The sequence below is a fragment of the Xenopus tropicalis genome, chromosome 1, assembly GCF_000004195.4.
Source record: "Xenopus tropicalis strain Nigerian chromosome 1, UCB_Xtro_10.0, whole genome shotgun sequence".
Classification (NCBI taxonomy): Eukaryota; Metazoa; Chordata; class Amphibia; order Anura; family Pipidae; genus Xenopus; species Xenopus tropicalis.
This window is the reverse complement of record NC_030677.2, coordinates 45,739,216-45,757,166: the sequence shown is the minus strand read 5'-3', so window position 1 is coordinate 45,757,166 and position 17,951 is coordinate 45,739,216. Positions and strand designations below refer to the sequence as shown.

At 37.0% G+C, this 17,951-nt stretch overlaps 1 protein-coding gene across 8 annotated transcripts in view; it reads left to right on the top strand.

Annotated features, from left to right (window-relative positions):
- tenm3 (teneurin transmembrane protein 3) overlaps positions 1–17,951 on the top strand; it is a 580,699-nt gene that overhangs the window by 529,265 nt on the left and 33,483 nt on the right. For 7 of the 8 annotated variants that reach the window (XM_031895448.1, XM_031895444.1, XM_031895443.1 and 4 more), the window contains 2 exons: positions 3,700–3,949; positions 6,940–6,960. In XM_031895448.1, coding sequence (XP_031751308.1) covers positions 3,700–3,949; positions 6,940–6,960 — 271 coding nt within the window. The remainder of the gene's footprint in view (positions 1–3,699; positions 3,950–6,939; positions 6,961–17,951) is intronic. The other variant, XM_031895442.1, reaches the window with a different exon arrangement.

The window sequence follows — 17,951 nt, the reverse complement described above, 5'->3', positions numbered from 1 at the left end:
CTTGATCCTAAGATCTAATTAACCTTTATTAGAGCCAACTCAATTCTTTTTTTGTTATAATTAATGTTTAAATGTTTTTTAGCTGAATGAATATCCAAATTATGGAAAGATATGGAAAGATACCTTATATGGAAAACCCCAAGTCCCCAAGCATTAAGGATAAGAAACCCTATACCTGTAGTAGATATTCATTATACACTGTGCAGTTTAGTGCTTATAAATAGTGCCGGTCAGAGCCTGCATGGCCTTTCAGCAACCCATGTGAGCTCATTACATGTGTGATCTAATTTATGATTATGGTTTTTATTAAGGACTAACAATTTTCCACATTTTTATAAAATATAGTGGAAAGAATATAGTGGAAAAAGTAGAAGCAAACAGAAGCACACCAAGACAATATGTAGCGGATTTGTAATAAACCCCTTTCACATATAGTAAAAAAAAAAAAATACCAGCTTATATCTTCCTGCCCTGTTGATATAATCATATTATTGCCCAGACTCTTAAAAAAGAACTAGCCAGGTGGCAACACTACAAATACAGTTTTATACACTCTTACAGTTTTTATACATTTAACAGTATATTTGGGTATTCTTCAACCTAACATTTTTTCTTGTGGCAAACAAGAAACAATTATGAGTCAGCAACTTGTGATGAACTACAGACATAAGACACAACATAAGTTTTGCAGTAAGAAAAATGCTAAAATCTATTTGAAAAGGTGCTAGTACAGTCAAGGGTATATATATATATATATATATATATATATATATATATATATATCTCAATGGCACCATTCCTTTTATTATCTAGGGGGCATGTAAGTAAATAGATATATACAGTACATATATATGTGTGTATATCTATAACATGTACATATGTGTGTCTATTTATAAAATCAAAAACAAATTCCTGCACTGTAGTATAGCAGAAGGTTATCATTGCTAACCTTGTTTTAAGATGTATTATGATTTTTTTTCTTATATTTGTAGTAATTACGACGTGTATTGATTTTGAAAAGGTAATGCAATAGGAAATATATAGATGGTATATTACATTGCTCTCCATTGTGGTGTTCATGAAATCAATATCCTGACACAGATCACCTTCACATCCTAATGAGAAGATAAATAAATCGAAAGGCTCTTACCTTCTGTAAGAAAAACCTTAGGAAAGAAAGTGCCCTAATTAGACCTTAAGATTAAACAGTGTGGATGGTTTTTCTATTGGAAATATCCTCTTCATATATGTCAGAATTTGCCAGTGCAGCATTTCCTAGAGCTACAGAGAATATATGAATGTTTTTGTGTCGGAAAGAGAATATATACATATAAAGGCTGATTATGTGCACATTGATGACAAATGAGTCATGTGAAAAGGTTTTAGCAAGAGAGGTGAAATATTAGGCAATAAAATGGTTTCAGTCATGTAAGTGGCGTCGAATCTTCTGTTTGTGATTTGGATAATGCATTAGATCATCAGTGTGAAGAGAAGGGTGTAAATTCTGGGTTTACAAGGGGTCCGAGGTTGGGGGCGGCAACACTATGCATGACTTAAATTAACACATGAAGAAAAATATCATTACAGGAAATTAAAATATGCAAGAATCTGATAGTGTTGCTTACCTGCTCCACAGGGCAAGGAAGCTTTTAACCCCTTCATAGCTAGGCAGAAAAGCAACAAAATTGCCAGGTGGGCAGGGAAAGAATGCAATTCCTCTAAATAATTTGTATTAATAATAATGAATTTAAATAGCATAAATGCATTGCAGGGAACAGGGCGAGAGAGAACTGCTGAATGTATAAACAGTGGATAGCAGCGGAAATAAATAAATAATGCACATTAGAAAAGCGTTTCAAATAGCAGTTTTGCAGAAATGTAAAAACGTCTCTGTGATGTGATATATTATACCCTTAACCAGTTTTTTTGAACGGTCTCTCGGACCAAATGAGAAATATTTGCAAATAATTGATGGAAATATAGAATACATCATGGGATTTCATTTGTAGATCCAAGCTAGTCCCTTTCTCGTGTTCCCTTTGCTTTGGGAACACAGGGGACAGTACAATAGCATTAGAGGCTAGACGGAAGCGTTGAAAATGTGACAAGCTAGCGCATAATGTGTCTGCCAGTCCCTGTTTCTACACCAGATTAGTTTGATGCATTCTCCTCCAGCATCAATAAATCCCCGAACATTAACAAAGAATGAATGGGTGCGGGAACTCTTAGAGCACACTTAGATTTCTTAAAAACCGCATCTTTTCACTCAGAAAGTGTTCTTTCATACAGATGTTTTTTAAAGCAGGAAACACTGCCATTATTTTCTCTTCCGGCATTGATATTCCTTGGAAAGTACCTAGGTGAAAGAACATTTTATGAGTGTAAGTACGCGATATTGAAGCAATACATAATTAAAATGTGCTTTTAAAATATCTTATGGGCTAGTTTCCTTGCTTTGATTCCTTACTTTTTGCAAAAGCACTGAAAGAAATGGGCAAAATCAGAGACTTCAGAGTATGTACTGGCTGCAAAGAGATGTGAACAGCTAAATTGCATTTACCTTTTAAATAAGCAATATATGAAAGTGGGAATGGCTGCCATTTATAGTACCTAGCCCATTTTAGCATGTTCTTGCATTTAGCCTTATTAATTTAGAGAGCTTATGGGCACTTAAAGGCATACTTGTACTAAAATTCACACTGCTTTTATATATGTGTGCGATTTAAAGAGAGTGTTCACCTTTGTACAACAGTTGCAAATCAAACAGTTCACATTAATAGAACAATCCTTGCCATATACATAGTAACACAAATGTGCAGCTGAAGAGATACTCACCTTAGAATCGTCCCTCTGCTGATCCTTCACTTCTGCACAGACCCGTCCTGGGGGGTCAGTGACCCCTATAAACTTTACAGTTGCTTTTTTACTTCCTTATATGATGCCTCACTGGCAGCAGACTTAACTCCTATTGGCTGTGTTTCCTGTCAGTCTGACATTGCTGCAAATCTAATATAACAGTATGTTGGATTTGTGATATGCTGAGTCTGATTGCCTATGCCATTGCAAGGGAGAAACCAAGCAACCAAAGAATTTGCCTAAAGAAATAAGTGCAAAGCCTGGACTTGATGATGTAAGCATATAGGAAGTTCTCAGTGTGTCCAGGTTCAAAATAGGCCACTCCCTTCTCTTCAGAAAACTGATTAGAGAGATAGAAGAAGTACTTTTTTTATGGAAAATTTATTTTTTTAACATGCTGAGAGCATTGTTGGTAGTTTAAAATGATTTGGACATTGAAGGTCAACCACCCCTTTAATTCTCTCAAAAAAGGCGGACAGCAAGAAAGAGACAGGTCAAATAATTCCCTTTATTCTGTTATAAGAATTAGGTGACCAATGTTAGCATAAAGGAACAGTGCAATTATAAACCTTAAATAAGTGTGCTTTAGTGTAATGCTTTTTATTTGCCTGTCTCAGAATCAATATGGATATATTCTGGTAAGGGTAGTACAAGCACACGATGTTTAAACTATTCCTAGTAATCTTCCAAGATGTTCTGGAGAAGGAAATATCTGAATATACTTACAAACATTAACTTTTAATGCTGCATAAACCAAATATTATTTCTTATATTAATTGGCTACTTGTTTATCCCAGCATTCATATCACTATAACATGAGTATATTTTTTTTCTAACTTTCAGGTATACTTTACAAAGGGAATGGAGAAAACCAGTTTATATCTCAACAACCACCTGTTATTAGCTGTATCATGGGAAATGGCAGACGGCGGAGCATCTCCTGTCCAAGTTGCAATGGTCAAGCCGATGGTAACAAACTCCTGGCTCCCGTTGCCTTAGCTTGCGGAATAGATGGCAGTTTGTATGTTGGTGATTTTAACTTCATCCGCCGGATATTTCCATCAGGGAATGTGACCAGTGTTCTTGAATTAAGGTAGGCTTGATGATAATGAAATCTACCTGCTTCCTGGGCATTTATATTGCTATGATTATATAATCAGGTACCATATTTCATATTTTCCATTTAATCATATAGTGATGGATTAATCTGGTTGTCTAATCTAAGAATCTGACCGTATAAAAATGAGGTTGCTAATTGATTAACATACTAAGGCTTTTTTAAGATCTGACCTGGAAAGTAGCAAAGCCACCGGTCGTTCTTACCATACCTGAACCTCATATGTACTTGATCATCATATAATAAAGACACCAGGAGCCCAGGATGGAATTTAAAGGCTGCAGCTTTATTAACAAGATAAACATTATCAAAACAAAATACAATAACTGTAACTGTAAACATTACCCCAACCAGAATGCTTGCCTATAACTCCAGGCCATCGCTATGCCGGCCATCCAAATGTTGCTGCACTTGGATGGGCAAGTAGAAGCAAAGATGGCCTCACTCAAACCTTGCCTCCAGGGACCCTTACCCAAAGAGGTACCAGCCAACTCTACAACTCCTCCCTCTAGCCTTCCTGTACCCGGTCAAAGCTTCCCTCCTTCTATTGTGCTCATCTGGGAAGACCTAAAACAAGAATCGATCACAGCAAAAAAAAAAATAGTGCTCTTGTGTTTTTAAATGTTTAAATACAGACCCTTTAATGGGCCTATTTTTTCTAAAAATGAAATAATAATAATAATGGTATTTTTTTAACTTTAACTGAAAAAAATGAGCAGTCTTGCTAGTGCAGTCTATGTAGTAGCGGCTGAATATAATTTTTGCATAATAAGTATTGTGTCTTTACATTTAAACACCTTTTTCAGATAAATTGCAGAAATGTGTAAATTGTGTAAATTGCACAAAACGCATAAAAAAGTGCTAAAGCACCAGAAAAAAAATACCTTAAAGGGAAACTGTCATCTTTAATAAACTTTAACTGGCCTACACTGAGAAATAAAGTTGAGAAAAAAAGCCGCTTGGGAGATATAATTAAACAGATTGTCACATGGAATCACAGCTTGTCTGTACAGAAAGAATATCTGGTTTGGATTTGTGTTGCTATACATTATTCCCAGGATCAGTTGCAAATCTCCTGGCTTCACCTGTCTGGTCTCTGTGCTAAATGAACAGTTTGCCAGGGAACCTGCCTGTGTATGGCCACTTTAAGCTGCTATAGAGCAACTACTACAATTCTATTTAACTGAATCTCTAGCAGCTTTGGGATTAGTATTTCCTTATATGAGGTAAAAGTGGACTGTAAGGTTTTTGAATTCAGCCTGTACCCTGCTGTCCCTCATGGCCTCTGCAACTTTCTGTACAGATCTCATGTGCTGAAAAAAATAGGCTGTTAAGTTTGCCAGTGTGTATTCCATACTCTAACAGTACAAACTCTGCAAGGGGTTATTTGCAGAATCCTGTTCTCCATCTAAAGTTGTCTGTGATTATTATTCCAAGCGAGAAGAAATCATGTGACCAGACAAATCAATTAGAATAAATACACAACGATAACAACCAGAGTTACCACATTCAGAATCTTCTTCTGCCATTTGCCTGCACCATGTGCTCATACATATTAAGCCCCAGTTAGTTGGTTGGTCATCAGTGGTTTGAAGAAGCCCACTAAATATTGTATACAGAATAATACTATCCATTTAACCCAAGAAAAAGCATTGTCATCATCTCTCTATAACAGCCAGACAGTAAAATGTCACAAAGTAACAATATCCATTTGTACTCCAAAATTGTGCCACATATCAAAGGAAATTGCCATCACAAATTACCTGGCTGCATTTTTGCTTGATAGAAATTGCAGAGCCTCATTATGTATAACACAGAGGCATAATAAGCATCAAAAGGAACACAATATGAACACAATAAGCATTATATAGAGAGTACAAATGTTATGTACATTTTATATAATGCATGCTTCAGAATGCAGTACAACAGATAAAAGAATAGTATTACTTCTGTTTGGTGATGGTTACCAAGGTGGAGCTAAAAAGAAGGGGCCTGGCCCCATGAGACCCCCAAGGGGGGAAACTTGTAGCCTGGTGTTTTAATGCAACTCCCACTATTACTCCGTATTATTTTTAGAAAACCATGGCCATGTCTAGGCAATAGCAAAGCTGTAAACAAAGCACTCTTTCTTATCTGAATCTTCCCTCCATAGACTCCTTTAGGTTACATTCTGTTAAATGTTACTTGATGATTCAAATGTCTTAGAATTTCTTTGGCGAAGCACACACACATGACCATGACTGTGACTTGTTTCCATTTGGAAAAACCATGAGAAAAAACACACTGTATGAACCCAAATTATTGTTTCTGAAGAACAGGTTTTTATTACGATGAGGTGGCAAAGCTTATCAGCCATAAAAAGCACTGCATCTGAATCTATAAAGCTTGATTTATGGCTTTTTGGTGACAGACAAGAAATTTGGGGGGTCCTGGCTGAGGGTGTTCTGCTTCTATTTGAAGAAGGACATTGTTTTTCTTTATTGTGCTTATTAAACTATTGGCCTATGCAACATCGGGCCACATGTTATAATGGGCTAACAGAACTTTACCAGTCTCTAATGGACCCCAGGCTAGGACTCACTCTCACAATTTTTCTTCCCATCCCAGACATTTGTATAGCTCTCTGAATGTCAAGTTCTTTGATGAGACCAAGGGGCCCCATTCAAAAACTGGGGCATAGAGTTTCCTATTGAGCAATTGGTAGTTTGTTGCACTCATTCACTGTGTTCTGGAAAATACATTTTCAAAAATGTAGTTTCAAGAGTCCCATTGCAATGACTTTTTTACAATGCTTGTATTTTACACAGATTGTGTGATGGACCTTATCTAATCTTGCCACATACCTGTTTGCAGAATAAATTGCCTGACTGTGAGGATGTTTTCCATTTCCTGTTTTTCATTCACACCTTGACTCTAACAATATGTAACTTTCTTTCTCTTCACTTTCTCTCCCTGCTTCCCTCAAGAAATAAAGATTTTAGGCATAGGTAAGCATGAATACCTTGAAGCTCTACTTCTTTTTCTACTTCTCTCATTTTACTCATTGTTTGTGATCTGTCTGTAACAATAATATAATAGTCCGTATACACATGCCCTAATATTTTGTGATTGGCATTACACTATAATGTGGTAATAGTTTCATATAGATTACATCAATTGTCACAGCCTTATCAAGAACACATTATGTTCAGGAATACTGTTTATTAACCTGTGTTATAGCTGTGTAGTTGGATCAATAGAGGGTCAGCCACTATATGAAATGTATAGATTTGTGAGGGCACAAGATTGCTAAGGATTTAATAAGCGTACTGCTGTGTCCTTGCTTATTCTTAGCCCTGTATGGAACACTCTAAACGTAGACCTTCTGTTGTAAAGTATATTATCAACATATCCTTGGAATATGACATATTTTGAAAGAATAGACACAATGGGCCAAATTATCAGTGTAACTGAGACTGCAGATTTCTAGGGGACGGAAATATTACATCACAGACCGCCTCAGTCTCTGTGGAAATAGCTGGTTGCTATTGGTTTCCGACCTTTTACACCTCTGTTACTAAGTGAAGCCCCCATGAGAATTATTTGATCTTTTATAAAGTTATATGTGTTGAGTTATTAATATGATATACATTACTAATGAACATTAGAACAAGAACTCAGCCTTTACCTAATAAGGCTTTCCATAATTATTACAGTCAGTACCCAGGCCTCACCGAGATCTTTACTATGATTACAGTTGTGGTTACAGGTACCTACAGACATTGCTGATAAATTATTATTTATTTAGTCTTCACATTAAAAAATATAATTAAAATCATTGCACTGCTATGCTTCAGCACTACCCCTTAAAAAAGTAGCAACATCTTCAAATACAAGTTTTTTCATGTATTTCACATGTTTATTTTGCTAGCCACTAGTTGGCATTTTCCTGGGTTGGCAATGAAGGCTCCTTTGTGGATGAGACTCCATGATCCTCCATGTTGTGTAGCAATGGCATATAGCAGCACTATTATGTTTTATAATTAGAGGTGGAATGTAAGGTGCCTTTTCCCTACCCAGAAGTGGAAATGGTAATGTGTTCAGGAATGAAAAGTATTGCAGTACAGAGTGGGCTATAGATAGATGTTCTAGGAATGTATTAGCAAAATGATGTTAAAAACAAGCAATTGTCAGACCAGTAAAGCAATTGGCTGAAGTGAATACCCCCCAGTGGAAGCTGATCGTGCCTCCCATTGTGCGTCCCTAATTTGCACGTCATTCAGAAGCGCCAGTTATGGGTCACTGGCAGGCAGTAGGTATAGGGCTACCCTCCACTTGCCTGTGCTGTACAGTAGGTGCAATGCACCTTGCACTGGATTTTTTTATGGTATGAGGTGGAGGGCACGGCCAGACACTTTTTTAAACGGGCACTAAGGAGTACACTTTTGAACCCCTTAGTGCTCTTTCACATGGGTCTGGAAGCTTAGTAAATAACCTCTTTTGTCTACACTTAAACAGTTGTTATCTAAGTGACTGAAAAACTCATGCTTTGTGCATTAGCTCCAAAGGGAGACAGATCAGATGAGAAATGTCTGCAACTTAATTACCTCTGCTGCTTTGATACAAAAATATTCAGCCTGCTTTATGTATTTCTTCATTCATCTCTAAGACTCAGTAGATGGTTGATATGAATCTCTAATTTTTTTCTGCTAATTTGTTATATACGGGCTGCCAAGAAGCATTTCAGCAATGAAAACCAAGAAGGGGTTTCATTTGACCTCTTGCATGATGATTAGGTGCCAGAGCTCAGTTTGCATGAAGTAGAAATTTAAAACCGTAAAAAATGTTAAAAAAAAAAAAAAAAAAATCAAAGACCATTAATAGTTTGGCACATGCCACCAAGTTCTGTTAAAATGTAGATTATTGTTGGTCAGGGAGAAGTCTGCAAATACAGTATAAAGTCAGTGTTTCACTCTGAAATCTATTAGCATTACAAACAGAATGCTTTTGTGGGAAGAATCACAATCGTACAATTACTGGCTGATTTGGTTTAGAATAGGGATAGAAAACCTGTAATGCTGTTGTGTTACTCCCAGTAACAACCAAAAGACTCATTGGAGCAGATTCAACTCTAACTTTCACCAATTGATAAATACGAAAAATCCCTTAGCAATAAATAGAGAGCAAGTGATTTTTTTGTGTATTGAGCTCTAATTTCACACTTTCCCCTTAGAGATGCAAAATGGTGTAGTCCCTGGTTTAAAGCCTGTGGTACACTGGGGTGTCTTGACCCACAGTAGCGCTCTCAGGGAGATTTACAGCAGCCAAATACCCCTTCCTGCCTGCCCCATATAAATGAATGCATTGCCTATGGCAGACAGACAGACTGGAGCACAGAAATAAGTGTACAAAACACCCAATACTGTAGGCTAAATATTAAACCTGGCCTTATTAAATTTACCTGTAGATCAAGAGGTTTGCAACACCCTAGTGACTTTATTATTACAAGTATTTATAGAGCACCAACATTTTCTGCAGTCCTGCACAATAAATGGGTGTATGCATTGAACATACAGATTTAACTTCATAAAGGACCATGCCCAGAAGAGCTTACAGTCTAAACATTGGGATTGTGAATTTGTGTTCGGGTCCATAAGTGAGAGTCTCATCTGACACTGCAAAATACATACTGCATTTTTTGCCAAGACCCCCTGGCCTTAGCCTACTACCTCTACCTAGTAAAACCTTCTCACTGAAAATCAGTGATACCCCCGTCAGAATCTTTATATATTAGATAGAAATCTACAGAGCAGTAAAGAAAGTTCAAATAAACTTAACATGCGGAAAGGATTTTAAAATTCATTAGGGGAACAACTTAATGTATAAGAATGTTGTACACTTACGAAAGTGCAAGCAGGTTCTAGATAACTGACAGCTATTGTAATAAATCCATCAGAAAAATGTACATTCTCTAAACTTTAAAGGTTTCCTTAGCAACGACATGTAGCTGAATATCTCATCCCTTTGTGGGAAGATGTTGCTTTTCCACCAGTCCTGCCCTTTGAGACAATACAGTATACCTTATTAAGCATTTAAATACAGTTGCAATTGTTCTAAATTTATTCTTCACCCTTATTGGACCAGTTCTCCTCTTATGGTGGCAATCAGAATTGTAAAACTTTCCACACCAACAGGGCCCTTAATCCCCTCACTAGGTTGTACAGAAGTCAGCTTACTGCAGGTCACCACAGTGGGGGTTGATGAACCCCCCTGGAGAATAATAGTTTATTATGCCTGCATTAAACTGGCTATAGAAAATGCTACCAAATACAGAAAAAAATCCAAGTAATGTAAGTTGTTCTTTTCAGGACACGACCTGTCAGTAAATGCAAAAGTTAAAAGTCTGAAATGCAATACCTGCCTAAGTCATATTCATGGGATCCTATTCCAAATGACAACTGAAATATTACATTAGCTATAGTATTCATATATTTCCTTTGTTCGGAGCAATATTTGATTATTTTTCTCTTATCAGACATAATGAACAGAGCGTGGATTTGGGTTGCTATGACAGTGATTAATGATCAGTGTGGGAATGAAATAAATGTGTAAGTCTCCATCAAACCCACAAGAACAACAGACTGCCTGGTCGCCCCAGTAAAATGTACGTTATGACTATAATCTCCGCCAAGCACAATTTGATCTCATTTAAATATTCTTTTTAATTCTTGCAGAATCATTGCAAAAGTCAGAACTTTTCCATTAAAAATTTAAAACTGATTTTGAGTTATTGGGCCTTGGCAGCAATTGTAATAAGCTGTTCTTATCACCCTTACACAGTTACAACGGCGAAGCCTGAATTATCAGCCAGTTTATCTATTGTTATTTAATTGTTATATGTCCCTGACAAGCTATTCAACTCTTAACTATAAAATTTACTAACAAAATCAATAGAGGAATGCAAAGTCATAACAGCGAATGAGATGCAGACAATGTATAAAAAGTTATGTCTGCCAGACTGATGGGGCAACGGCATTTGCTGTTAAAACAAGATTTAACCTGTGTTGAACCAATACCGTTGCTTTACAGTACAGTATGTTGTCCTATGAATTTAGAAAAAAAGATGAGGGTCCATTTGCAACGCACAACCGCAGTTGCCGCCACAGTTGTCGCCTGCTGTATTGTAGCTTTGCCACTGAAAAAATTGTCTTCCTTTCTTCTATGAGGGCCCAGACTGAGTTTAGGATTCAACCCTGTGACCCAATAACTTGTTTAGAATTAATTATGGATATCATTTCAATTACTGTTGTCTGTTATAGTAAGAAATGTCTTGTTTTACAAAAGGAGACCCTCACTGCAGCACGATCTACACTCCAATAAACTGCTTTTTCTTTTTAGGAAAGTTTTTAAACAGAATCTTTAATAAACAGACGGTATACTTGCTGGTTTGGTTGTTTAGCTATATTACAATTTTAGACTGAGTAATGTACAATGAGGATTGGATCTCCTGAGCATTAATATCATGTTCATGGAATATATATCTTTGTCTGCAAGTCAGGTTGCTCTGAAATTTGGAAATGTGATCACTATTGCTGCTGGAGATATGTTTCATGTAAAGTCTTTCTATGATAGAAATCAAAATTGCTGGCAGGTACCAGAATTTTTCAAGAGCATTCTATTGACAGGTTGTCTAAAAGTCTCTAGCAAGGCAGGCACTCATAGAAGAGACGCAGAGAATCGGAAAGAAAATTCTTCTTATTGATTGCTAGTCAAGCTCTTTTTTTTTACGTGCTTATTTATCTATGTAATTGGATTTGAATGCCGTTATAGAAGCATCAAGCTTATAATCACTAGCAACTACAAGGTGCCCTCTGCATGGCAGATAATATAATGTGATCTATTATAGTCTTTCTGGCTATATGTGCTGGACATGGCAGTGTCTTAGCAGCATGAGTGGTGTGGTGGCTGATTTAAAGAAACACCTTAGCTAATCAATTTATGGCATTTAGCCAATGATCAATACATAATTTAGATTTGCAAATTGCAAATTTAATTTATGGAGAAGTGAAACTTTCAGATAGTTATTTCGTTTTCAAGGTAAGCTATTTACAGTTGTGACCATTGCTACGTGTTTAGAACAAGCTGCTGGGGTTGGCTAAGGGAAACGTACACACTCATCACCAGATCACAAGATGCACATGATATGCATTATACCCCATGAATGAATGCTTAAACAGATAGTTTATATCATATTAGGTGCCCTATTAAAGAATCTCACCTAACTGGAATATATATATCAGTAAATATTGCCCTTTTATATCTTTTCCCTTGAGCCACCATTTTGTGATAGGCTGTGTGTTCCCTCACAGATTAGCTGACAGGAAATAATGCAGCTCTGACTGTAACAGGAAGTAGTGCGGGAGCAAAAGGCAGAACTTTGTCCTTTGGCTGATGTGACCAGAGCCGGAACTAGGGGTAGGCAGAATAGGCACCTGCATAGGGCACAATGGTGGGGGGGCACCAGACAGGTACCTCTTCTGTCACCTACCACGGATTCCGGACCCTTTCCCCCATTGTGCAGCGGCCCCTGTAACCCCCCTCTGCCCTGTCTGCATATGCGTTGCTTGGCCTGGCACTGGATGTGACCTGACATGTATGTGTGCCCTTGGTTTGTTTGTACGCATAGTGAATTGATTGATTTCAGGGAGGTGCCCTTAGTATTATAAATGGCAATTTTGCCCCACAGTCTGTTTAAACTGGTCATTGTCATACCTCTTTCTATTGAAATATGTGCTGTGATATGTTGTGTCATTGTGTGCCGTGGTGCACCCTGTGTGTCCAATGTCAAAACAAAGTTTGCTCCTTCTGTAGAACAAATGGAATTTATAGCAATAGTTCTATACCTTCTCTGATTAAATGGGGTGTTTTCCTGTGGATAAATGACCTTCCATTAAACCAAGGAAAATATAGCCAGACACAGATCACCAAATATGCATTTACTGAGCCCAAATGTGTTGAAAATGTTCTTTTTCTGGTGTAACTTGAGAGTGAGAGTCATACATTGTCATTATTTGATTTAATTGCTTTCCTATTTCATCTATGAAGTACCATACAAAGCGTTTTGGGCCAGGTGGACTGTTGCGTTGAAATAATTATTCCCGTAAAAATATGCTTGTTTTGCTAATTGTTTTAAATAAAGCCCCATGTTGTTGTTGCCTATTAATGAACAATTTTAATAAGCATTTACAGCATGCAGGCTCATAGCAGGGAACTGAGTGCCTGTGTAAAGAATTTTATAATAACAATAATAATAATGTTGCACTTAAGTATCCCTGTATACCAGGAAATATCAAAGCACCTTTGCCTCTTTATGCAGAGTCCTAGCATGATTAGCAATCAGATATAATTAGTATTTTTTTATGTCCATTAGAAGCATGGAATGCTCAACCTGCTGGGCAAAGGTCTGAGTCTGGGGCCTCTTTTGTATTACTAAAGTTCTAAGGGTAGCCATTTAAATAGCTAAACACTGCTTATTTGTTCAGATGGCCATATGCTATTTAAATGAACTACATTACAGGACCACAGCTTTGGGCAAAAGCAGGGTTTTACAACCGGTGTCTCAATGGATGTAGCTGAAATAGAGTTGTTTATTATTACTAGAGGATGTTGATCAGGCAGTGATTTCTTAGCCCAGAAGAAGAAAACAAATTGCATGAACAGGCCACGGTGCCCACTTGTACTTATAATGACAGCAATGCACATGTATTATGTCAAGTGCCACTGAGGGCTTTACATGGGATACCCCTGACATCTAGTTGTGCTTTGCCTTCACTGAATAAGTTACAATATGGGACACATTAAAGAAGAATACTTTATAGAGATGTCAGAGATTACTGATTTACTTGCAACACCCACCCCTCTGCTGATATCATCATGCCAACCACCCAATTTGTGTCATTATTGGGGAGGGTGGGGTTGCATATTGGTTTTATATTAGCTTTTAAATTAGTTTGAAATTAAGACTTTGGTTTGGGTTGGCAAGCAGCTGGTTAGGGTCAGGAGTGCTTGGAAATTTTTGTGACCAGTTCATTGCTGCTGCTATTTTATAGGTAAAAATAACTGAAAAAGCAGACACACTACCCTATACAGTGTGTCTATTAAATCTTACTACACTATAAGACCTAACATATGTGCACACCTGTATATACAGTATCTCATTCCAAAACCAATGTAAAGGTCATGCTTTTGCTGCTAAAGTAAACAGACCTTAACCAATACTCTTCTGCTGGAACATTGTTGATAGTTTTTTCTTTTGTTCCGTTGGGTTGAGGCCAGGGCTCTGTTTTTGCCAATGAAATTCTTTAACTCACATCTCTACTAACTAGTTCTATATAAACCTAACTTTGTTATTAGGGGTATTATCCATCTGAAACAGGAACCCCAAACTGTTGCCACAAAGCAGGAAACACAGAATTGGCAAGAATGTCATTAAATGATGTAGTGGCACCTGCGTCAGCAATGATAACTGTGGCTTTGACACCCAGTTCCCATAATCAGATGGGCCATGCACATATATATTTAAAGGCCACAGTTTACTGTACTGTCATTTTTGCAACACATTTTCACTGCACTTCTTTTCCTTGTACCTGTACTTGTTGATGGAATGTATATCTCCTCTTCCTTGTATGAAGGACGCACTGTGTTACGGCTGAATTATTAACTTAAATCACATGTACTGGGGAGCAGATGTTTAAAGCTTGCAAGGAGATGCAGATTTATTTTTTGCTCCTTATTTGTAAACTCATCACAAGTGGAACTAATTGTTCTTGCATTTGTAGAACAACTGTATTTTTTGTTTGAATACTAAATATAAATATTTGAATCATATATATTTTTACCGTTTTACTTTCCTGACTATGCTTAAGAATCCTTATTCTTGGTGGCTAAACCATCTGTCGTGTGAGGACTAGATTTGTTTTTTTTTTTTATTTTGTTAACTTGGATTGTCAAGTCTATGGCTGCCCAGCTGTGTCTGATATTTACTTCCTATAATCCTTAGCCAGACAGTTGACGAATGGAATTCTAGTAACCTGCACACTTCAAGTCTAATGACCCACACAATCTCTCCACTCTTATACCATAGTTGCCATTTTATAATGGGGTAGATAAAGGCACATAGGTACCCTAAACCCCCTTTGCAGAATCTCAAACAAAATAAACATAAATAGTTGTCTGATAAGATTGTAATTAATCCAGGTCATAAAACACAATACCTAATCAGTTGGCAAGCTGCTTGAGTGAGTGGTGAAACATTTTTTAAATTATGCTTGAGAACCACCTAGATTACACTCTGTCCCCCATATGTAATAAAATACACTAAGTTTGCCCAGGAGCAGTAACCAATGGCAAGCAATAAGACCTTTTATGTCCTTATTCCCTAAATTGGTATGCACTATTATTTGGAATTGTTCCAGGTTCATAAACAATAACCGAGCTGACCATGGCTAAGATCTTGCAAAGTGTTATCCAACCCATGCTGTATGAAGGTTACCAGACCACTTGAAATATTGATTCACTTATAGACACTTCTATTAAATGGCAGTTTCTTGGCTGCATTACTAGTTAACAGTATTTAAATAAAAAACCATTCAGTGCTGGCCTTCTAGCTGGATTTTTTAGAACTGTCCCTGATTTCCCACATGATCTGGTAAACTTAGCCCATACAGAACACTGACCAGAAATGTAATTGCAAATTACATAATTATATAATTTATGTAACCTTTTTTTACTAAAGCATTTGGAAATTATGTCTGTGATGCTAATATGTTTTTTTTAGGGCTCAAGGGGTTAATAGGACTTGTTAGGGAAATCATATAATTAAAATGCAAGCACATTGTATGTGAAAGAGCCATTCGATTTTTAGCGTAGCAAGAGCAGCCTGCATGCTGTGAAAGTAATGTTCTGCTGGCACACAAGCCATTTTAGTTTCTTTTTCTTCCTTCCTTTCGCTTAACATCTCTATCAGCTCAATCAGTGAAGAATTTAATTATTCTTATTTCTTTTCACCTTTCTCCCCACCCATTAAGCAAATGTCAGATACACACCACCACCTACTGATCTGGTGGAGAGGTTCAGATATCCTCCATGCAGAGATAGAACCCCAAGGGAACAGCTTGAAGTCACTTGCCCTCGATAATCGGCAAGTGGCAAACTGAACTGACACTAACGTCTGAGCTGTATTGAGGTGCTGCTTGAATGGCATGCTCTGCTACACTTCACCTTTGTTTAAATGTTATCTTTGTTAAATCTCTAAATCTAAAAGACAGCTATATGCCAAGTAACGAGCTCCCATGCCCTATTTCTCTAAATTCACCTAAAAAAAATTGACTCCTCGGTGCAAATCACATACTGTATTTAAATAGAAAACAGTAAAAGGAGCAGTGTTAAACATGCAAAAAATTACAGACTTGAATGTGTGTTCTAGCAAATTAGTGGCACTGCTGTTTACTAAGTGGGTAATTTGAAGCTGCCTGTATTTTTATTAGGCCGTGTGGCGGTTTCCTTGCAGAACCTGTGCCAAGGAGTTCAGCACTGTGAGGGCGCGTGTTGGGCAGATGCGGGTTTAGTGAGCCATAACACAAAAAAATCTGACTTCATAAAATTCAGCTATAATCTTCCAGAAATATAGGTGGTTTGTCATTTTTTATTACTTGCTAATATCTAAAGGCAAGCATCATGTAAAAAACTCACAGGTATAAGCTAGTGTTAATTAAGAAGTAGTATATAATTGCCACCTGGTAATTAGTATACTAAAAGCTGTGGCAGTGTGAAATACTGTATATGTATTCCCATACATTTATAGATAGCATATAAATAAGTATATTTATATTAATTGAAATCTATTCTATGTGTCTCTTTTAAAAGGGTAAGTACTTAACATATTTATACAAAAGGCCATTTTGACTGTATTATTCTACACATAAAGAGTTGTTACACAACTAGCCTAACTCATCTGTATATAAAAGCTGCTAAACCATTTGTATAGTCAAGGTGTAATAAAACATCATCCATTGACATCTAGAAGATGATCACAATGAAAATGACAATGATAATCGTGACAGTGCTTGTCTACCTTTTGTAAAAAGATGTATTCACATCAATACTGGGCCAATGATTGTGGTTTTCAGCTACCCATTGTGTGCTGCAGTCACTGACCTGAGGGCTAAGGGATAGGATCAGCCTGATTATGCTTTCTACTTGGGTGGCAAAACTGAGCCAAGGTGTTCTTATTAGACAAAAAGAAATGTCCTACAAACTTGAACTGTTTCAGTGGCAATGAATAACTATAATATCCTTAATGCAGTGGCATATTTCTGCAGTGGTCTCTTTTCTCTACATTCTATACTCTATTTTTCCATCTATCAAGCTTCCATGTTCCCATACAGAAATAGTTTTGGAAGTAGTAGTCAGCACCACATCTTGTATTTATCCAAGTACAGATGATCCGGAACAGAACCTCTTATGTTTTAAAATGAAAATGCCTTTATTGCAAATTTCAGGGGCAAACAACAGCAGTTGTTTGCCCCTGTTTGCATTTTCATTTTAAAAGATACCCATACAGAAATAGGGAATGGCCATGAAATAGGCTAAATAGTTAGAAGCAAGAGGGCCCACAGACACCTGGGCCACCAGGAGTTTATCCTGGTGGGCCAGTCCAACATTGAATGACCCAGAAATATAGGTTTCTGGGCAACAATCGCTCCAGTCTGCCAAGATTCCTATAATGGGAATGGGCATGTTTCAGCCAGTGTCCTTAGGCAGCCAAAAGCATTCTTCTTTTTTTTAGTAAGAAAAAATACATGAATTGATAGATTTTTTAGATATATACTGTAGATTTGACCAATTCAGCAGCTATATTACCCAGTCTCTTATTCTTTGCTTTATTTTGCATTTTTAGCAAATAAAGATACATTTTGTTATTTCATTGTTTTTTAAATAT